At 54.5% G+C, this 23,009-nt stretch overlaps 1 protein-coding gene and 1 long non-coding RNA gene across 6 annotated transcripts in view; one reads left to right on the forward strand and one right to left on the reverse strand.

The window, feature by feature from the left end:
* LOC106829364 (uncharacterized) overlaps positions 1–23,009 on the reverse strand; it is a 71,588-nt gene that overhangs the window by 45,390 nt on the left and 3,189 nt on the right. The gene's annotated exons all lie outside the window — the stretch shown is intronic.
* Positions 22,531–23,009, forward strand: part of FGD5 (FYVE, RhoGEF and PH domain containing 5) — a 110,561-nt gene continuing 110,082 nt past the window's right edge. For both annotated transcript variants that reach the window (XM_044755130.2, XM_070493800.1), the window contains exon 1: positions 22,531–22,751. In XM_044755130.2, the coding sequence (XP_044611065.1) occupies positions 22,739–22,751 (13 nt within the window). In that variant the 5' untranslated portion in view covers positions 22,531–22,738. The remainder of the gene's footprint in view (positions 22,752–23,009) is intronic.

Here is a 23,009-nt window from a genome sequence, read left to right on the forward strand (position 1 = left end):
GTAACAGTTGGCGGGGGGACACCTTACAGACCACTGGAAGGGCTTTGGCTTTTACCCTGAGTGAGGTGGGAGCCGTGGAGGGTATGGCGTGGAGGAGGGACAGACCTGACTTGGTTTCAGCAGGATCCCTCTGGCTGTGGGGAAGAACAGTCTGTCTGGGGCAAGGTGGAGGCAGGGAGAGTGTGACTGTGTTTTCAAGCCAATAGGATTTCCTCACAGATCAGACTGGGGGGGTGAGAAGAGAGGCACCAGGTGTGACTCCCGTGTTCTGGAAGGATGGAGAGGCTGTGCCCGAGTCGCCGAGCTGCAGGAGCAGCCTGCTTGGGGTGGGACGTTAGGAAGTGGGTTGGGTGCGTGTGAACTAGAGATACCCGCTCGGCGCTCAGGCAGAGAAGGCTGATGTGCCATCTTCCCTGGGTCCCTATCCAGCGCGTCACCTCTGCAGATGGAAGAGGAAGGGAGGGGACCTCTCAGCTCAGGGAGGAGCTTTCTGGGGAAGAAAGACCCTGCAGGGGTCACACCCTATAATAGAGGTATCAGAAAGGACCACACATCCTGAGAGCCGGGGTGCAGCCTGGATCCTGGGGTTCCCCAGCCTGAAGTCCAGGATCCCTCCCCAAGCTGGCCTGGGAGGGTGCGAGGAGGGGAGTCCGGAGTGACTCCCCCGAGGGTGGCTGGAATTCTCACCCATTAGCGCTTTCACGGGACTCTTTTCAGCGGTGACACTAGCTGTAAGCAATGTATTTTAGGTGGGAGCAGACGGAGCACAAACTCAGAAAGGTATTCCTTCCTTCTCTCATCCTCCCGTTACGTCAAGGGGAGTCTCGGGTGCATGCTACCCCATCTTTAACACCTCTGACACCTGCTAGTCTCCCTTCTTAACCAAGGGGAGAGGTCTCAAGCTCAGAGCCTCTGCAGCCAGCAGTATGTGGCTAGCATTGAACAACGTGGCTTATGTCCAGTCTGTTTACAGTAACGTTGTATTTATGGAAAATCATGGCAATGGTCATAATTCTTCTAAATACATCTAGGTTGAAAATGTGAATGGACTGAATGAAAGCTATTCAGTCAATAAATGTGGCACGTGTCATGGAGGTGATGTGTAAATACCCAGCCTTTGGGAAACACTCCTTGACAGACATGTTTGTAGGGTTGCTGAGGTGTGGCCCGTGTCATCCTTTTGCGTGGGGTACTTGCTGGGTCTGTCCCCTGTCTGATATTTCTCTCCCCTCTTCTCTCCTGTCCCCTGGCCTTTTCCTCTAGGAAGTAGGGATGGGTGAGATCCAGCCTTCGCCCCAGCTACCCTGGCCAGGCTCCAGAGCATCCGAGGACCTCTTTCTGCAGAGCTGAGCCCGCTGGGGGGCGTCTCCACCCTGGCAGGTCTGCGTGCCCCATGCTGTCTGCAGGCACTGGCGGCACACCTCTGCCAGGGCCTTAGGACTTCTCAGCAGCACCAGGTTTCGCTTTCTGTCCAGCAGGGCTTTCCACATCATGCCCCACCCCCCTGCCCGGGCACCGTCTCATCCAGCCCTCTCCCTCTCTGCAGCTCTCTCTGCAGTGAGGTGGGGACCGGCGCTAAGAGGTGACAAGGCTGGTGAGGTCGCCTGGCAGAAGAACGGCTGATCCAGGATGACACAATGATAGTGGGTGCTGGTCTGGGCCCCCATGTCCCGTGAAAGCACCTGCTCAGAAGGGCAGGCAGGAGGAGCAGGGGATGGGCGAGGGGTGGGGGTGGTGCCCAGGACTCTGCCTCTTCCCAATGCCACACTCCAGCCTCTTAGGGACAAAACCAGGTCCCTCAGACATGGAGGATTTCCTCCTCCCTTGGAGGGGCTTAAATCTGACCCCCGAAGGGGCAATGCTTGACACAAAACACTGCCATTTCTGACATATGAAAGATGGCTCCTCCTCAGAATCCCTTGATAATAATAATAATAATTTTTATCATATCTACACTGTGCCAGGCACTATTCTACACACTTTACAGGTATTAACTTGCTTACTTCTCCTAAAAACCCTATAATGTAGGTGCTTTTATTATTGCCATGTCGAAGATGGGGACATTGAGGCACAGAGAGGTAAAAAGATTTGCATAAGGTCACACAGCAGGTCAGTGGCAGAGCCGGAAGTCAAGGTCAGAGAATTTAGTGTCACACTTGCCAAAAGCCACAGACCAGTACTGCATGGGCAGAGGTGGCAAGGCTGTGGTCTCTGTTCCCTCTGGAACCTCCAAGGCCGCTGGTGCAGAAGGGCCAGCCCCTCCTCACTGACCTGTGTCAAGGCCAGAGCCACGGAAGCCCAAAAGGGCCCTTGGCCACCTGCCTTCCACCTGGCACCATGAGCCCTTGACAGCTTCCCTGGCAGGTGGTCATGCCACCTCTGCTTGCACACCCCCAGCGATGAGGGGCTCACTCCCTCCTGGCTGCCTATGCCCTCCTTGCTCTGCTCTGCCTGAGAGAAATCGCCTCTCCCTCACCCTGTGAATCCAGAGCCCAGCGGGGGCCGGCTCTGCCCCGTGGCCCCCCAGACTGGCCTTCTCTCCCTGCCCTGGGACAGCACCTGGGGCCCCTCTGACCTCCACAGACCCTGAGGGTTTTCCTGAACTCCAACGACTATGACTGTGGCCCAACGGGCTCTAACGGCCATTTGGGGAATTAAAATGAAGACAGGGCTGCAGCCACCTATGTACACGCGTGTGTTTCGGGGCTGGTGGAGAAGTGGTGGCTTCTGGGCTCTGCTTCCACCCAGCCTCCCCACCTTTGCCCCCACAGTGAGGCCAGCCTGTGCACTGTTTCCAGGGTCTGGCCCTTTTAAATTTAGCTGCAGGAAAAAGCAGTTTGTGCAGGCCTGGAACACGGAGACAATCAGCAACAGGAAAAAGTCATCCGAGGGGAGTTTTCAATGAATTATGGAGGCATTGTTCCTGCGCCCAAGGAGCCAGGGTTGCTGGTCCAGGCCTCACTGACCCAGCCCAGGCCTTTGGGGCCAAACATTGCCTGGAGCTGCGTCAGGACAACACAATGTGAGCGTCTGAAGGCCAAAAAAAAAAAAAGCAGAGGAAGAAAAATACTGGAAATTCCCTGTGTCCCAGCGATGGAAGAGCCTTTCTTGAAAATCAACAGCAAGGGAAAGGTTGCCGCCCGCCCAGGCGGGGGCCTCGGGGGGCGGGAGGAAGTCGCAAGCGATATTTTGAGATATTTTCAGTCTGGTGTGATGCCGGTTGATTTTCCAAAACATGAGGGCCTCATGCTGGGGGGAGAGTTGAGGTTGGACTGGGGCTGACTGGGGGTGGGGCCGGGGCTCAGGATGGGCCAGGACGAGGACATAAACAGAAGCTGACCCAGTTGGAGCGCTCTGGTGTCCCAGCTGGCTGACCCACAGGCCCCTCGCAGCCCTGGGAGGCCCAGGGGGTCTCCTGTTGGTCCAAGGCCTTCTAGACTTCACCTTGATGAGAGGACTGCAGATGAATAGTGGGATCTCCTGTCCAGAAAGCCTGCTAGGTGGCTAGGCAGATTCTGCTTGCTTGCCTCTCCTGATGGGGAGCTCACTACCTATTGTTCAGCCCATCCCATTTCTGCACAGCTCAGACTAGGAGAAACAAGAATGATGCTTCTGGAGGGGACGTGGTAGTGAGCAAAGCAGACAAAAACTTCAGTGCTTATGGAGCTGACATTCTAGCAAGGAGACATAAACAGTACACAAAAGTAGTAATGTTAGAAATGTTAGAAATCGCAGGCACTACGAGAAGGTAAACCAGGAAAGGAGGAGAAAGTGCTTGGAACTTTCTATTCTAAAAATTGGGGGAGGTGGGGGGCCCGGCCCCGTGGCCGAGTGGTTAAGTTCGCGCGCTCCGCTGCAGGCGGCCCAGTGTTTTGTCGGTCGGTTCAAATCCTGGGCACGGACGTGGCACTGCTCGAAGAGCCATGCTGAGGCGGCGTCGGTTCAAATCCTGGGCACGGACGTGGCGCTGCTCGAAGAGCCATGCTGAGGCGGCGTCCCACATGCCACAACTAGAAGGACCCACAACTAAGAATATGCAGCTATGTACCAGGGGGCTTTGGGAGGAAAAAGGAAAAAAATAAAATCTTTAAAAACAGGGGGATAAGGAGAAAATTCCTCCTCACTCTCAGCTGGGACCCAGCTCTCTGGGATGTCTCCCAAGTCCCCACTCTTCCCTCTGGTCCTGTAGCCCGTCTGCTCTCCACGTCCGGGGACAGCCCTGCCCCGTTCCAGGCTGAGCAGGACCAGCTACTCCTGGTAAGGGGGCTCCCCCCCCCCTTATTCTTCTCCGGCGGTTCAGAGCTGAACGCCTTTCCCAGAAGCGGGCAGAGCATTTTAAACTCTCTGTCTCTGTGAATGCACCTGAGGCCCCAATTTAGCTGTTTTAGCAGCCGTATCCCGCTGTTACCTCCTCCGGAGCCCATGGCCTCTGATGCCCTGTGCAGACAAGCCCCGCCTCCTCCATCCAAGGGTAGTGCAGACCCCAGAGCAAGAATGTGCATTCGTTCCTATTGTTCCATCATGCGGAATTCTATCCTTGTGGCTTGCAGAGATCTTTTTGGCACAGAGGTGGACCACATTATGAGACAAAGAGTTAATATTAACATGCAAAGAGTGCCTAAAAATCTATAAGAAAAATACACAACACAAATAAAGAAAGGAACATGTGCAGAGAATATGATCAGGCAATTCACTGCAGAAATGCAAATGGCTAATAAGCAAACAAAAAGACGTTCAACCTTTCAGGCAGTTGTGGAAATGCAAATTAAAAGAACAATGAGATGCCATTTGGAAAAAAATATTAAATATTGATGACATCCAGTGCCAGCAAGGAGCGGGGCAGTCAAGCAGTTTTGACACTGCTGGTGGGAGTGTGAGCTGCCACAATCTTTTGGGACAGTAATCTGCAGTTTCTATTAAAGTTTAAAATGTGTATGCCCTTTGATCCAGCCATTCCACTTTGGAGAATTTATCCTGCAAAACCATATAGATACATACAAAGGTGTTTGTTACAAAAAAAAAAAAAAAAAAGAGTGTACTAAATGTCAATCAATAGGGCAATGATTGAATGAATCCTGAGACATTCATTCTACAAAATATTAGGCAGCTGATAAAAAATAATTAGATTTGCATGCCTGTACATACATATATATGGATGTGGAACCATGTTTATATTATTAGACAGAAAACAGGTTGCAAAGTCAGGTATTCGGTATGATCTTATTATTGTAAATACGTTTGAAAGAGCAAAGAGTAAAATGGAAAGAAATATTCACCCAACTGCTAACATTGGTTACCCCAGGGCAAGAGGATAGCTAGGAGCAAGATTATTATATTTTTTATGTCACTTCTGTATTGTTTGACTTTCACAATAAGTTTTTATAGCTCTAATAATTTATGTAGTAAACACTTTTTCTTAAAAGTCATTTTGAAGTGCTTTGTATGGAGATCTGCCTGTCGTGTCACGATCACGAACACAGGGCACTAGCGTGGAAGGCTGCCCTCCCCCTGCCGAGCTGAAGGGTCCAGCTTCCTGCAGACCCCCTTCCTGGGCCTTCCAAGTGATATTCAAGTGTCCACTCCTCTTCCCACCCTCACGCTAGCAGGAATCCCATTGCTCACTGAGCCTCACGGATGTTTCCTCCCTCAGTTTCCCACATCTGCCTCTCCTGTGCCTCATCCTACCTTTCTATCTTGTGAATGGTACTGGTTCCAGAAGCTGTGCAGAAGGGACTGGGCTGGGTTTCCTAATCTTGGTCAAAGGTTTGGGGCTGCAGGGTCTTGGACCAGGACAATAGCCAGTTTCCGTATTGCATGCCAGTTCTGAACAGTGGCAGAGGCTGCTATGCAGAAAGGGATTCTGAGGCTGTTTCTAGGCTCCACTGGCAAGAGTTCTGTGATTGATTAGCAATGTCTGCATCGGCAGCAGACTGGTGAATCCAAGGACCAAAGTTATTTACTGGCCATGCTTGGTCTAGGCCAGCAATTCCCAGGCTGAAACAGACACAAAAACCACTGGGCATCTTATTAACATGCAGATTCGGGTCCAGCAGGTCTGGAGCCTGACCCAACATTCTGCATTTCCAGCAAGCCACCAGGAGATTCGGATGCTGCTGGTCTGAGGACCCTTTGAGGAGCATGGGGCACACATCTTTGAGATCTCTATTCATAGCTACCTTCTCTTCTCCCTCAACTTTTCACACATTTGCCAACAGAACTGACCAACCCCTCCCCACTGTCTAGCACTATTTATATCCGTCACATCTTTGATTCTTGGAACAGCCCAGGTTATTATCTTCCTTGACAGATGAGGAACTGGAGGTCCGAGAGGGGAAATAACTCATCCGTGGTCCCCCAGCCACTGGTGGCAGAGGGGTGCCTGAACGGCAGATGGATTACCAACCTCCCCCAGCCCCAAAGGTTTCCTTTCTGGAGCCAGAAAGACCCTGCGGCTCCCCAGAAGCCCTGCGTTCAGTGCCATAAATAAGGCCTCGGCCGTGTCAGGTCCCTCCTCTCCCTTGGCAATATCTCACAGCAGGCTGGGTCCAGGGCAGCCGCGGAGGAAAGGGAGGCTGGCCGACAGCGTGAGTTATGGGCTCCGGGAAGCCCATTAGTCACTGAAGCGAGAGAAGTTAACTCGAGCTTATTAACTCTAAACGTTTATTATTCACATTGATCACCGAGGCAGACAGCACCCGCCACCCCACCCCCCGGGAGCCGGGCGGTGCATTCTGATCAGAGGATGGCGGTGTGGACTGGAGGAGCTCATGCATCCAGAGTGCCCAGGAAATGCACGCAGGACACAGCCAGCTCAGCAGCCCCTTCCAAGAGGTCAAGAAGGGTTTCTCATCCTGTCACTGTCACTCATCTGCTCCCCACACATCTGCCAGCCCCTGTTCTGCCAGGTCCTGAGGCAGGAGCTGGGGAGCCCTCCTGCACACTCCAGCATGTGTCCGTCGCGGGGCTGGCCAGGAGGTGAGGGAGGAGGGCTGCCTGGTGGTCAAGAGCACAACCTCCTGACTGCCACTCACCAGCCAGTGACCTTGCCTACAAGTCCCGTGACTTTTCAGAGACTCCATTTTCTCATCTTAAAGTAGGGACATGTTCATTCATTTGACAAATATTTATTGAGCACCTGCAGTAAAACAGGTGCAGGAAAGCTCGCTGCCCTCACAGAATTTACATTCTGGAGATGGAGACAGACAGAAAGCAATTGAACAAAACAAATAGAGTGATTTCAGAGAGTGGTGAGTGCAATGAAGAAAATAATCCCGAGTCACGTGGAGGAGAGTGCCCAGGGCCTGGGGCAGCATTAGTGAGAGTGTTCAGGGACAGCCTCTCCAAGGAGGTGGCATGTGAGCTGAGACCTGAATGATGAGGAGGAGCCAGAGAGAGAGAGATCTGGGCCAAGGGGACTCCAGGCAGAGGGCGCAAAGAGCCAGGACGAAGGCTGTTGGTCAGGCAAAGCTTGGCCAGCGTAGCGACAGGAGAGGAGGCCAGGGTGCCAAGAGTTAATGACGTAAGGGAGGAGAGAAATAGGGCCAGCAGCCCTTGTAAGGGCTTCAGATTTTATTCTCAGCACAGGGAGCCACTGGATGGTGATAGGTTAAAAAGGTCATTGGGGCTTTAATCACACTTCACCTCCCTCCATAGCTGTTATGAAGTGTCATGGACTCTGGGGGCTCTGCCCCGGCCCCCATTACAGGGCTGTGCTCCTGTCCCCCAGCTGCGGTGCTCTTGGCTGCTCGCGACTGAGAGCTGCCCTGCTCTCCTGAGCATTGCCCCAGCCTCCACCTTTCTCCAGCGTGGGCCCCTCCACTCGAGGTGGGGTCAACTCTGGGGGTCTGTTTGTGCTCCAGAGTCCCCCAGGGGGCCAGGCTGAGGCCATCTCCAGCGGGGACCACAGCTCTGCCTGGCGCTTTGGTGCCCTCCTTGCATCCCTCACCCACTGCAAGAGAGCTTCTTCAATAATTCACGCACATCTGGATCCCTGACTCGGGCTCTGCTTCTGGACCCCGACCCACGACGAGAGGATTAGATCAAACACGACCGTGAAGCCTGGACCCCGTGCCAGCCACACGGGGTGTCTGAAGTTGACCAGGTCTCCTGTTTACCCAAGACGTTCATGGTCTTTGCACTGAAAGTCCTGCATCCCAGAAAACCCCTCCGACCTGGGCAAACCAGGATGGTTGGTCACTGGTAACTGATAAGAGTCATTCATTCATTCAGCAAACACCTCCTGATGTCTCCCTGTTCCAGGCTCTGTCAGTAGAACCAGGACAGGGTCCTGTCCTCATTGAGCTCAGAGTCCAGTTGCAAGAGGCAGGCCATATCATCAGATGCTTATCTGGCCTGTAGGTCGGGAGAGCCATCCTGGGGTGGTGAGGCTAGGCTGCCTGTGGAGGAGGAGTTGCCGCCCAGTGAATGGGGAGGGGGTGTTCTGGGCAGAGCACCCACCCTGGTGAGCTGATAACTAGGAAAGCCCTGAGCTTCAGATCTACAAATGCAGAGAGATGCTGTGAGAAGCAGATTCTGGGGTCCCAGAGGTCATGCCCCCAGCTGCTCCAGGCCTCAGTGTCCCCATCTGGGAAGGCCCCTTCAGATCCAGCAGGAAGCCCAGAATATCTGCAAAGGAAAGACCTCTTTGAGAGGAGCCCTCTGAGGCTAGCAAGGCCCCTGGGCAGGGCAGGGCAGCTCCTCTGAGCCAGCAGGCACCGTATTGGTCCCTGAAGCCCCCTGACAGCTCAGGGTCTACAGGTCTATAGACGTATAAGTAGGTCAGTAATCTCCATTTTAAAGATGGGGAAACTGAGGCTTAAAGAGGAGTAGTGACCTGCCCAAAGTCAGGCCAGTGAGTGGTGGAGTTGGGGCGGGGTCCCAGGGCACTCAGGCTCCACAGCCATTGAGCCACGTCATTAATTCAAGAAGATAAGGGAGGCATCATTGCCTGCATTTGAGTCATTCCTTTATGCATTTCCCTTTTATCTGCTCTCAACATAGAGGGGAGTGGATGAAAGTGCAGGTCCCAGAGCCAGCCTGCCTGGGTTCAGAACCCAGCTCTGCCGGGCAGAAGCCATGGACTGAAGGCAAATGACAACCCCCTCAGTGCCCCAACTTCCTCATCTCTCAAAGAGGAGATCACAGTAGCACCTCCCTCGAAGGGTCCTTGTGAAGATTAAACCAGTTAATATATGGAAAGCACTTAGAACAGCGCCTGGCACTTCATCTCAGCTATTATTGCTTTTTTTATTACTATGACTTTGTAGGATGTAAGTCATGATAATAAAACATTGGAAACAACCTAAATGTTCAGCAATAGGGGAGTTATTAAGCCAACCATGATTTATCAACTTCAGTGGACACAACAGTAATTAAGATAGGTGGTCTTGGTAGAAAGATCGACAAATAGACTAAGGGAAGAGAATAGAAAGTCCAGAACTAGACCAACATGTGTAGAATCACCAATTTATGCCAATGAGATGCTGCAGTACAGTGGCAAAAGGATGATGCTTTAAATAAAGGGAGCCGGATCAGTTGGATATGCACATGGGGAGAAGTTTCTTGACCCCTACCTCACACCATACACCCACATCTGTTTCAATGAACTCTAAGCAGCCATTCACCTTGACCAGAAGATTGGCTGTGTGTGTGTTTACCCAGTCCTGCACTTGGAGAAAGGTGAACTTGGGATAATAAAGCATTCAAACGTGTGCACAGACTCTGACGGGAAAGCCAAGGTGAATTTCAGTGGAGCCGATGGCCTCATGTGAATGAAAATTTTGGTTTTGACAGTTGTCCTTTCAGTAAAACAAAGAACATCCCTTTATTCTGAAGTTCAACCACACAACTCACCCAATCCAAGATAATCACAGGTTAAGGAAGATGAATTTTAGGCGACAAGTAGCCAATAAGAAAGTTCCGATTTCCTTTGGAGAAAAAGGAAAACATGTTTTGTTGTCCCCCGACAGTGAGATGGAAAAAATAAAATAAACAAGGGAAAAGTCACCCCACGCTTTCCTCGCGGCCATGGGCCCCCACCACTGTGGCGCCATGAGGAAGTCGAAGGCTGAGCGAGCAAAACATGTTTTCCTTCAGCAGGACGTCTGTAGGACTGTTGGAATCAATTATTGGAAAACACAAAAATAAAATAAAGTTCAGCCTGTGGTAAACACTACCCCTTCTCTCTGGGATCAGGAAAACACAGGCCAGGATTGGGGTCAGCATGGAAGAGCGGGCAAGCACGCCAGGCAGGAGGCAGGGACCTGGGCTTGGGTGATGCCACGTGAGGCAGGAGCTTTCCTGAGCCTCAATTTACCCATCTGCAAATTCACAATCCTGCATCCCTCTCACAGAGCTCAGCGTGAATGTACCATTTCACTCACTCAGTAAACGTGTGCTTAGCTCATATTCCATGCCAGGCTGTGAGCTGGGAGTGAGACTCCCCGAGATGCTGCTTTTCCTAGCACTGGTGTGCTTGGGGAAGCTCCATAGGCATGTGACTGGTGCTGTCACACAGGGACGCACGCTCTGGAGGACCTTGTGCTTGGTTTAAACCCCTGTGCTCTGCCGTCGGCACCTTGAAATTCTTAATTTTTGAACAAGAGGTACTGCATTTTCATTTTGCACTGGGCCTCACAAATTATGTTGCTGATCCCAGGTGTGAGGCAAGAACCGATGATGCTTTTTGACTGTTCACTAAGTAGGGTTGAAACGAATAGGCGAGGAGAAGCCAGGGGTCGCGGATACTGTTTTACCACCTGCCCCAGGTGTGCCCTGGCCACAAGGAACCCCTAACAGCCCTCGTAAGTGCTGCGGCTGCTGCTGTTTCAGGGAAAAGTACCTCTATTTTGGTTGGGAAGGTCCTCAGTTAAGTGCAGAGGGAAAAATGCCAGCTGTGTGGTTATAACAGACGTGGGACCACAAGCTTCTGCTGCTCGCTGCCTGTGTATCCCTGGGCGAGTCTCTGAGGCTCAGTTTCCTCATCTGTAAAATGGGTGTAGTCACACCTGCCATACAGAGTGCTTGTGATATTAAACAGGTGATGTGGAAGGTGCCGCAGCTCTACCAGTCTGAGGAGACCCAGGCCCGCATCCACAGGTGGGGGATCTGGACGTGGGGGGAGGGGTTTACAGCTAGAGGCAAATCCTCCTCAGGCTTTGAAATTAAGAGTTTTACTAGGCTCTGGGACACTGTCCCTGGAGAGCAAGGGCCGATGCTGCTGCCTGTTCATAAGTGAAATGCAAACAAATTGTATTCAGAAATAGCTAAAAATTAGCTAACCAAACTGTCAAGTCAGCGAGAAACTGTGTGCGGATTAGACTTTGACGAGACACAAGCAAATGTCTACCTGCTAAAAGCTACCACAGCCTAAGCAATGGCCCACTTCGTGCCCAGTGCTTCTTCATTAATGAGACTCAGTGATGGCATGTGGCATCTCCTGAGCAGTTACCCTGTGCCACGCACCGGGCTGAGCACTTGAGGATCATTATCTTATTTCGTCTTCCTACTGGGCATGTGTGGTTGGTAAGGAAATACCCCATTTCACAGATGAGGAGAGGGACACGCAGAAGGGAAAGGATTTGCCCGGGGCTCAGAGCTGGGAAGCAGTGGGGCTGAGGCTCAACCCCCAGCGTGTCATCCACAACCTCTCCCCCTCCCCACCCATGCCGGCCCCTCACGAGGGACTCCCTGAGCGGGAGAGGGTCAGGAGGCAGCCTGTAGCCCCCGCCAGCTCCCACAAGAAAGCATGCCTGTTGACTGCAGCCTTTTCTAGAAGGAAGGAGGACAGCAGCCATGGGGCAATGGACCAGCGCCCAGAGCGCCAAGTGTTTTAATGGTGTTCCCAGACTGGGCCCGATTCATTTCTCTAAGCATCTGGTTCCAGGTGTGGGAGGCTCACCCCAGCAATTGATGGTGCCCATGACAGGGGGTCACATTGCCTCCTGGGTCCCTCTCTGTGCACAACTGCTCAGTCACACATGCTCTTATTAAGCTAATTAATATGGTCTTTCCAGAGCAGCTATCTCCCTCAGCCTCTGCCTCGGGGCCGGCAGAGACACGTCCCCGCTCTGGAGCCCCAGGGGAAAAGAAGTCAGCAGCCCATGTTGCAGCTCATCAAATGCCTCTCTGTGACCCGCTGCCCTCTCTGGTGCATCAGGAAAGGTGACATTGCCACTCTCATTCTGCAAAGCTGTCCCATGGGGGAAGGGTGGCCTGTGAGGCCGTGAGCTCCTGTTCCTGGGGGAGCTCAAGTGCAGGTGGTTGTCAGAGGTAGGAAGTTGGGATGGAGTGTGCGGCAGGGCCTTCCCGGGGGCTGGGCAGGGCAGGGAGACGCACCCCTTTGGACATTAGTACACACTGGTGGATTACTGTGGTCAGGTTCTCTCCTGGTGACCCAGTTGGAACTTCAAGTCCTTTGTCTAGAAAGAGGTCCCTGTGCCCCTCCCACTGCAGGCTCCACTCGCCTTTTATTGGGTCCTCCAAAGCCTTAACCCCATGTTTCCCAAAACAAAGAATCTGGATCCCAGCCCCAGGGGATCTGAACTCAGTGGCCTGGGAGAGCCTTTGGAATGCATATTTTAACCAGCCCAGAAGAATCTTAACCCAAAGATGTGGCCGGTGGCAGTGGCCTTGAGGAGGCCTTGGAGGAGACTTTTCAGAGAGTCAATCGAGGCCCCTTTCGGCTTGTGCTGGGAGGGTGAGGAGAAAGGTGCAGGCTCCCAGTCGTCAGTCCTGAGTCCTCCCTCACCTCCGCAGCTTCCCAGCCGTGTGGCCTCGGGCACGAGACTTTACTTCTCTGAGCCTCAGTTTCCTCATCTGGAAAATAGGGATAATGCGGCATCCCTCCCAGTGCTCCGGGCCCCAATCCAGCTCCTGGGAGTGGTAACACAGTGAACAGACATTAGTGTGTTTGTCGGTGAGCAAACCTTAGTCCCTCTCTAGGGTGGACAGTTAATTCTTGCTCCCCTCACCTCCACTAATTCCTCTTGAGAGCTGCCTTCCTCAGAGAGACCACCAGTCCCCTCAGACTGTGGGGGTGAGTGGGAGTGGTGATAAGCCCCGGCCTTCCTACAGAGAGACCACCAGTCCCCTCAGACTGTGGGGGTGAGGGGGAGTGGTGATAAGCCCCGGGAATGGACGTCTCTGTCGCTATCTGTTCACTCCAGTGTGTAGCAGATACTGGGGTGAGCCAGGCCCTGTTCCAGGTGCTGGGAGAGGGCAGCCGACAAGAGAGCTGCCCTCAGGGAGCTGGCATTCTAGGTGGGGAGACAGACAGCACACAGGTACACAGACAAACAGGAGGGTCTCAGCTATGGGTAAGTGCTGCTGAAGAGGGGACACAGGGTGATGAGACGGTGAGGGACTGGGGTCGGGGGGGGGCGGGGGTGACTCTGTGAAGAGGTGACATTTGAGACCTGACTGATGAGGGGAGCTGGCCCAGCCATGTGAAAATTTGGGAAGGTGTTTTCTAGAGAGCACTGAATGGCAGGTGCAAAGTCCCTGGGGCTGGAGAGAGCTGGGCAGGGTCAGGTATGGAGAGGAAGGCCAGTGCTGCTGGACAGGAGGGAAAAGGCGGTGGGTGGTGGGGGATGATGTGGAGAGGGGGTGTCGGGTCTTGGAAGCTGTGATGAGAATACGCTGTGGTGAGGAACTTATTCCCAACGCAGCTGTGAAGCAGCAGCCGCGTGTGCCATGATGCTGGAAGCTGCGTCTGTGGCCTCCTCACAGCAGCCCCTGGGCATCCAGACAGAGAACGAGGGAGGGGTGTGTCCTGGTGGGAGGTCAAGGAAAAGGCTGGGCTCATGAACAGTGGCAGCACTGGGCACAGGCCACTGGGTCCCCGCCCTGCCCCGCCCCCCAAAACAACAAGAAGTACTGCCTCTCCCCATGACTCAGGTCTCTCTGGGTTCACAGGGCAAGCCCCCCCCGCCCCCCCCCCCCCCCCCCCCCCCCCCCCGCCGAAAACACACTTTCAGAGTCCTGCGTCCTGTCACACTGAGTACATCCCATCGGCACGCATAGCCTGGGGTGCCTGCTTCACCCCACACGGCTCCACCTGCTCCAAGCACACAACCCAGGGGCTCTGATGACCAGCCCCTCTGCCTGCTCCCTCCCTCACCCCACTCCCGGAACCTTCCCCACCTCTGGAACCTTCTCCTTCTGGCCCCTCTGCCTGAAGGCTCACCCCAGGTTTTCACACGACAGGCTCCTTCTTACTCCCCTCAGTGTCCTCACCTCTGAGGGGACCACCAAGCTGGGGGGCGTCTCTGCACTCTGCTCCTCATCCTTGCTCACGGCACCGTCATTCTCTCTCACGTGCACTGATCTGTGGACTTCACTGCCTGCCTGCCCCAACCACGACACTCACCCTCCAGGCAGGAGCTTTCGTCAGGCTCGTGTCACTGTCGTGTCCTTGGGGCCTGCTACAGCTCACACAGCACCAGTGAGGATGCAGTGGACGAGTGGACCACCTCAGCAGATGCTCACAGCAGCCTCATGAGGCCAGCACTGTAATCATCCCATCTCACAGGAAGAGAAACGGACGACAGGAAGGCTAAAGCACCTGTCCAAGGTACACAGCCGGCAGGGAGCCAAGACTTCGATGGAGACAGCCCGGCTTCAGACCCCACGCTGTGCCCTGCTGCGCTTGACTTACTGTGTGGGCAGGCCTTCACCCTCTGAGTTAGCCTCAACGCTGTCATCCACACAATGGGTACAAATCCCAGCTCTGCCTTTCCATTGGAGCACATCCCTGCAGCAGACCCCGTCACCTGTACAGTGCCACACCCACCAGGGGGTGGTAAGAAGGGCTCTCAGCCAGGCCTGCCCTCGGAAGGGTTAAGGTGGCCTCTTTGTCCCATGGTTGCCATGGGGACAGTTCCTGTCCTTCAGGAAGCAGGGAGAGCAGTTTCCTGTTTTGAAGAAGGCTCGAGGGCTGTTTTCCTCCAATCGGCCAGCCCAGAGAGGGGCAGGAAGCCTCCGGCCGGGCCGCCCCTGCTGCCGGGTGTGTGGTGGAGCCATGCCCACGCCCAGCCAGCCAGGAGGGGCCCTTGTGGAAATGCAGCCTAGGGGAAAAAGCCAAGCCGGCCAGCAGAAGGAAAAAAAATGGCTGGCCGGAAGAGGGTGGTCCCTTCCTCCACAGACCTTGGGTCCCACCCAGTGGTGATAACTCCGAGCTGGCCCTGCCCAGCCCGACTCCCCTCCCCCAGAGCTCAGCCCTTCCTTGGGGAGCCGCAGGCCTGCTGGACAAAGGCCTACGAGCCCCTGCCTGCCCCTCTCGCCCTGCAGCCTGGACACTCAGCCAAACTGGGCGCCGGCCCACCCTGGCCCCTGCCTGGCGCGCCCTTTCCTGCTCCCCTCTCCTCCTGTGATTCCTTCAGGGTACAGGGCAAAGCCTACCTCCTTCTGGAAACCTTCCCAGCATGCATTGAGCCCCTACAACTGTGAGTCAGGAGCATTCATGAATTCAGGCCTAATCTCTCTCGGGGGCCCCGCCCCAGCCTCCTCAGGTCATCCCCACTCCAGGCTTGTTCCTCCCACTCCAGCTACCACACAAGTCTGACCATGTCACTCCCTCACCCAGCAACATTCTATGGCTCCCTATCACCTATGGGGTCAAGTCCAAACTCTTCAGCAGGCCATTAGAGAGCTTTTCCCCACACCCATCCTGTGCTGTGACCATAGCGCTCTTCTCACCTTGCTCCAACCCTGCCTCCCTCTTGCACCCCACAGGTGCTTGCTCAGGCTGCTCCCCTACCTGGAATGGCAACCCTACTCCTCCACCTGGAAAATGCCACCTGACCTTTAAAGGCCAGCACAATGTCACCTCCCTTCCTCTAGCCCCTTAGCTCATCTCAATCCCCTACTTTCACTCCACTGCATCACTATTAGCTGCCCACAAGCCCTTCTCTCAACTGTACTGTGAGCTCTTCAAGGACAGGAAAGTGACGAGAGAGGGAAACCAACATTCCTTTAACCTTCACCACACAACCCAAGAGAAAGGTCTCACTATTCCCATTTTACAGAGGAGAGACTGAGGTGCAGAGTCTTGCCCAAGGCCACAGAGCCAGTGATCTGTGGAGCCAGGGTCTCCAGGCCCCAGCTCCTTTCTCTCCTTGTGCCTGGCCAGGTGTGTACAGTGGGGGTTGGAGATACCTAAGCCGAACTTATCCGACGTTCCCCCCACCAATCTTTGGGGCACAGGAAGGGAAGGGCGACCTTGCAAAGACTCCATCCACCTAGCAGGTGTCTGGCTCCGATCTGCCCACTCTGGAGCCAGGAAGGTGACTCGATGGCTTTCCAGGGCAAGATAAGGCCTGGGAGCTGATGGTGCTCTGGCCATGGCTCTGCGGGGCGAGCAGTCCAAGGCTGCGGGAACCTGCGGGTCAGCAGCTCAAGAGGCTGTGGGGCCAGGGTCATTTCCTTTTTAATAACATGCATTTTCTCCCTGTAGACAAAAGGTATACCTGCCCCCATGGAAACCCAGGGGCACTCAGCCGGAGGAGCGGGACAGAATCACGGCCCAGCCTTAGAGCTGGGCCCCCAAAACAAAACCCTGACTGTCACCCCTCTGGGCCGGGGCAGGAAGTAGAACCCAGGCTGTCTCCCCAGGCTCCTGTGGGGTTCCCACATTACTCCTCTCACCCATCCCCGTATACAGTGGCTGCTCAATAAATGCTCTCGCCTGCCCCTCTCTTCCTCTGATTGTGGGGTTTGTGTGCCCCAGTCCTGGTGTACTTAGTTTGTTAACAGTTATTAAGCACCAACTATGTACAAGACATTTAAATGATAGTGATCATTTATTGAGCACCTCCTGTGTCCCTCTTTCCCCTCCTGAATGCTTTAGGTGAATTATCTCCTTTAACGAGCAGCGATTATTATCGTATCCACTTGACAGAGGGGACAGCGTGTTGAAGTGGGTAGGAAAGCCCGCCCCAGAGCCAGGACGGGGTGCCCACCACTTACTAGCTGAGTATCCCCAGGCAAGTGCCTTGGCCTCTCTGTGCCATGGGAGCCTCATCTGAAACATGGGGGTAACAATAGTGCCTACTTCACAGGTTCGTTGAGAGGATTAAGTGAGTTAATAATATACGCAAGACACTTACCAAGTGCACAAAATAAGCGCTCAGCAAATACTTCCTATTATGATTTACCAATGGGGAAACTGAGGCTGGGACTTGCCCCCAGGTCCCACCCAGGTCAGCGTGGCTCCTGAGCAGAGTTCTACTGCCTGTCTGGGGGTGTGGCCACGGCCCCCTTATGTGCTCAGAGCCCGGGTACTCTGTGTTTCTGGAGGACACGCCACGGTGCTGGTGTAGCACCCTGCGAGGCTTCAGGCAGGCAGGAACAGGGAGCTGGATTTCCGCGGTGCTGATCTGAGGTCACCTAAGCTGTGTGCAGGGAGGTAATGAGCCCCAGAGGGTCTAAGGATAACAAAAAGGTGGGGGACCTGTGCTTACTTGGAGAATCCTGAGCGTTTATGCAGCGTTCTGTGTGTGTACGAGAGGCGTGAGGGAGCGGCCTTCAGTGGGGAGGGGCCTGGGGATCTTAAAGGCTCCAGTGAGGGGGTGACTTTGATTTTAGGGGCCCCAGGGAACCTGCCAGCCCCACAGCAGGGATCTAAGACATCCGAGGGGAGCTGGGAGGCCTATGTTCCCCCATTAGTGCTCTCATCAAACTGACAGGTAATTTGCCATTGGGTGTCCTGCCTCCTCAGCTGGCCTGGGAACATTAGAAGGCACAGAAGGATTCTGTTTACCTGGCACCTGACCTAGCGCCTGGCACAGAGTAGGCACTCAGTGCATTTTTGTGGAAGGAAAGGAGAGAGGGAGGGAAGAATGGAGGAAGGTGGGAAGGATGGAAGGAAGGAAGGATGGAAGGAAGGACGACCACCTGGGATTCTGGTCCTGATCCTGGCACCATGACCTTGGACAAATGTGGTATAAGGTGAACAGCACAGGCCTTCGGGACAGAGAAACTTAGGTTTACTCCCAGCACCACTGCTGGCTCTGAGTCTTGAGTAAGTCTCTTACCTCTCTGCCCTCGGTTTTCTCATCTGTAAAATGGAGACTGATAGAAATCACATGATCACAAGAAGCATGTACGAGGTTTAGCACCAAGTGCTCAGTAGAGGTTATCTGTCAGCATTGATTACTATTATCAGTGTTACTGTTGCCTGCTGTTACTGCCACAGCCTCCTCACCCGGCAATGCGCTGGCTGTCTGAGTTCCTTTCACCCGCAGTTCCTCAGGCTCTGAGGCTCCCGCCTGGCTGTTCCCTGGACATATCAGAACCACACTGTGGGCCCTTGACCGCCCCTTCCACAGCGTCCAAGGCAGACAGAGAGAAAGAAGGGAGCAAAAGAAGGAGGGAGAGAGAAGAAGCCGGCTCAGGGAGGCCAGACTCCTGAGGGGATCTGCCTTAAAGGTGTCACCCTCTGCCCCTACCCCGGGAGGCTCCTTCAGAAAACGGGGGGTCTCCTGCCCTCAAAAGGCAAAGCAAGAGACTGCTGCCGTCTGAGGAGAAGGCACCGCATGATTCCAGCTCGGGCCTAGATGTCAGGAGGCAAGGACTCCAGTGCTGGCCGCTCCCCTAACTTGCTGTGTGATCCCAGCCCAGTTACGTTCCCCTCTAGGCCTCAGTTTCCCAAACTGTCAAGTGGGCATAACACCTACCCTGGTGGCTCTCAGTTTGCTGAGAGGAACAACTAAGATGGTGAGAGTGATCTGGAAAAAGTGAAAATCTCGGCAGACTTTTTGTCCATTATAGAGAAAATAGTGTAGCCTGGTAGTTAAGAACTCAGACCATGTTCTCAGAGTGAATGGGGTGTGAGTCCTGGCTGGCTGTAAGGGCAAGTCACTTCCCCCGTCGGGGCCTCAGTTTTCCCATGTGTGAAATGGGGAAATAATAATCCCTTTATAGGATTCTTGGGCACAGTACATGTGCAAAAGGCTTGATGATGCTCATTACCCCCACACGCATGTCCTCTGTGGGTATTTATGGCCATCCCCTGAGCTCAGTGAGTAGTGATGGCTCGGTTCCATAAGGACTAAGTGAGTCCAACCACCAGTATTAGCCCTGGATGTTTGTAAAGCCTCATGGTCTTTCACATCCATTTTCTCTTATTAGGAAAAGCAAACAAAGGAATAAGCGTTTAGCCTATCACTCCACACCAATGTGTGGGTTCAGCTAAACAAGTTCAGACATGTATTTTTTCCCAACTGTCACTGGTGCTATGATCTTTTTAAGCAAACTTTGCTTAGCCTCAAATCCCAAATTCAACAGCAGTGGAAAGGGCTTAGCAAAGACTGAGGTCTTTTCCGGCCCTCCCTTCTCCTTTGTGCAGGCCCTAGGCAAAGGGTAGAAGGGTAACTTGGCCAGTGATTGGATTACCTGAGCCTCCCTCTCCTGCTCCTGCCTTAGGGTCCTAGGTTATTTGGGTTTCATTGCTAATTCCCAGAAACAAGCTTAATTTTTAAAACATGTTTTCTTTGTGCATCAAATATTGAAGTGATTTATCCACTCACTCATTTGTACCCATACTCAAGCAGACACCCCCACCCACCCACCTCCTCTACCACCATCTTCACCACTTCCATCATCTCCACCGCCTTGGTCAACTCCACCACCCCTACCACCACCACCTCCACCACCTCTATCACCTCACTCGGCTCCACCAGCTCCACCACTTCCATCACCTTATACAACTCCATCTCCATCCCCTCGCTTACCTCACCAACTCTACCGCTTGCATCCCTTCTCCAAATCCACCTCCCCCAGATTTGTCAATTCCACTCCCTCCACCTCCTCCGCCACCACCAACTACGTCGTCTTCCATCTTCACCATGACTTCCACAGCTACTTTTGTCACCTCCTTCGCCTCCACCACTTCTGTCACCTCAGCACCTCTACCTCCTCCCCCTCCTTCAACTCCAACACCATCTCTCCCACCTCCACCATCACTTCCATCACCATCTCCACCATCTCCATGCAGAGATTCATAAAGTTTATCAAGAGCCCAAGTAACAAATTCTGCTGTAGATTTTCTATTCCAGAGACACAAGAATTTCTCCACAAAACGTTTCAGGCTTAAAAACTCTGTGGCTGCTCAGAGATGAACATGAAGATTGGCACGGGTGTTAGTTCAGGGTGAATCTTCCTCAGCAAAAAAATAATAATAATAAAATGATGTATTAATATAGAGACAGAGGTCAAGGGATTAAGTTCTCACCCCAGTGAGAAACTGGGGAATCTATGTCTTTTCTCTAGTTTTGCATACTTTGGCAGCACATCTGGCCAAAAAGAAATGGGGTGGGTTATCTGGGGCAGTGTTTCTCCAACTGTAATGTGTATACAGAAAATCTGGAGACCTTGTTGAAATGCAGATTTTGGTTTAGCAGGTCTGGGGTGGAGCCCGAGGCTCTGCGTTTCTAAGAAGCACTCGAGTGATGCTGATGTTCCTGCTCCGTGAAACAGGCTTAGAGCAGTAAGGTGTTTACCTGGTTATTGGGGACCACCTGGACCCAAGGCTGGACCAGAGGTCTCCAGGTTCGGGGAGACATGGCAAGGCTGTGAGATGCCCCGTGTCCATCTGGAATTCTGCTCCTCTCAAGGTCCCAGCACAGCTGGTCAAAGGCACAAAAATTCTGGCCTCCGGCACCTTCAATCCCAGAAAACCAAAGTGGTCCCGAAGAACAGGCTGAACCTCTGTCCTAAGCCTTTATTCTTGTGGACAAGACGTATTTTTTTAACACCTACTAAGTGCTGGGTTCTATGTTCAGATGCGAGGGCTGCAGTGGTGAGCAGGGCAGAAACAGCCCCTGCCCTGGAGCCATCACGCTGGCAGGAGGTCATTTCTGGGTCTTTCTTCCCCACTTGATGGACAGGAAGGGATGGTGGTGGTGGTTGGGGGGTAGGGGGAGGGATGTCCCATGCTCCTCCCCCAACTTCCACACAGTAGATACCTTGGCTAAATTGCCAAGATGAATTGAGACAGCCCCCTCCCCCTCTTCCCACAGAGCGCTGGAATTGCAGAAAGCTCACAGCCTGGCCCACGGCAGACTCACAGCCAGACTGCTAAATGACCAAGCCACACCTTGAGCCGGGTTCTGGAGATGCAGCAAGGGCAAGCACAGAGCCAGGAAATCTCATTCTAACACTTAGTTTACTCAGTTTCCTCAAATGTAAAATGGGAAGAATTTTGATACCAGCTTCGCAGGGTTGTGGTGGGGCTTAAATGGGTCAACACGCAAGTACAGAGCTCAGCAGCATGCCAGGCACACAGTAGGCGCTCCATAAATGTTAGCTGCCAGATATATATGAAAGATATGATCCTTGCACCCCTCTTCCAATGGCTGGTGGAAGGAAGCCCCAGTGTGGCATTCAAAGCACCTGTCACCCTTCCATCTTCTATGTCGCTGACGAGCCAAAGCCTTCACAGGCTCCTCCAATGGGCCGCCTTTCCACACCGCTAAGTCTTTGCCCAAGCTAGTCCCTCTGTCTGAAAGGCCTTTCTTTTGCTTGAACTCTCTCCACTTGGGCGCCACCTCTGGGTCCCCACAAGCTCCTATGCACTCCTGTCCCCATCCCAGCTCTTGTCCGGGAAGCAAAACCATCTGCCTGTGTTTGCGTGGCCAATCAGACCGAGAGCTTGGTCTGAGTCATCCACGTCACCCAGCACCGGCCTGGTCCCAGGGAGGTGCTGGCTGGCCAGCGTGCCACGAGAGAACAAAGAAAGGCTTCCCATCAACCACGCTTCCCTTTCAATGTCACCTCCTCAGGGAGGCCTTCCTTGATCACCCATTCTCTACTCAAGTGGTTCTCAAACTTTAGCTTTCATCAAAAGCAACAGAAGGGTTTGTTAAACACGGGATTTCTCACTCAGTAAGTCTAGGGAGGCTCCCGAGAATTTGCTGTTTCTAACAATTGTGATGCTGGCCGGCACACTTTGAGAGCCACTGCTCTGCCCCATTACCCTGGTTTATCTCCCTCAAGGCACTTATCACTCTCTGAAATGCTATTCGCGGCTTATTTGTCTTGTGTCTCCACTGACGTTCTCCCATTTACGCTCCATGAGGACAAGAATTTGGGGCTGTCTTGCTCGGCGCTCAGCACAGCACTTGGCGCAGGACTGAATGGACGCCTCGGGTTGAAAAGAAAGAGAAGGACGGTCCGTCGGGCGGAGGAACCGGGAAGTTCCCAGAAAGCCCAACTCGCCGGCTTCCCCCCAGCCCCCGCCCGGATCCTAGTCCCTCGAGCCTCGCGCGGTCCCCCGGTCCCCAGGCCACGGCCCCTTTAAATGTGCGCGGGGACGCCTCGCCCCTCGGCTCCCTCGATCCTGACGGAGCAGAAAGGGAAAAAGCCTTCCTCTCCGCGAGCGGAGGAAACGTCCAGGAGGGGCGGAGGCGCGGCGGCCGAGCGCAGCGCGCCGGGTGCGGAGCCGGGAGCCCCGAGCGCGGAGCCGCCGCGACGCCGCCCCCGCCCCGCCGCCGGCCCCGCCCGGAGCCCCGCGCCCCGCGCCCGCGCTCGCCCCCGCGCCCCGCCCAGCCCCGAGGCTCGCGCCCCGCGCCCACTGGCCCTGCGCGCCGCGCGGAGTCCGGCGCGCGCCGGGGGCGGGGCGGCGCAGGGTGCGGGCCCCGCGGGGCGGCCATGGAGTGAGCGGCGCGCGGGCTCGGCTCGGACGGACGGACGCACGGACGCACGGCGGACCGACGGGCGGCCCGGCTCCGCGCGCTGGAAGATGAACAGGGCAGGTAGGAGCGACGCGCGACGGGCCCGCCGGGCGCTCCGGGCTGGAGCCCGCGGGGCGCCTGGAGCGAGCGGCCGCCGTGCCCCCGCCCCTCCCACTCGCTCTGCCGGCCGAGCCGCTGCCCCTCGACGCCGGGGAGGCTGAGGGTCACCGGGGGCCCCTGTCCGGACGCCCGCCAGCCTCGGCGAGGCCGCACCCGGCCACGTCCGCCCTGTCCCTGCCCCGCCGCGGCCCCCCGGCGTGAGGGTCCCTCGGCAACCGA

The sequence above is a fragment of the Equus asinus genome, chromosome 21 (assembly GCF_041296235.1).
Source record: "Equus asinus isolate D_3611 breed Donkey chromosome 21, EquAss-T2T_v2, whole genome shotgun sequence".
In the NCBI taxonomy this organism is placed as follows: Eukaryota; Metazoa; Chordata; class Mammalia; order Perissodactyla; family Equidae; genus Equus; species Equus asinus.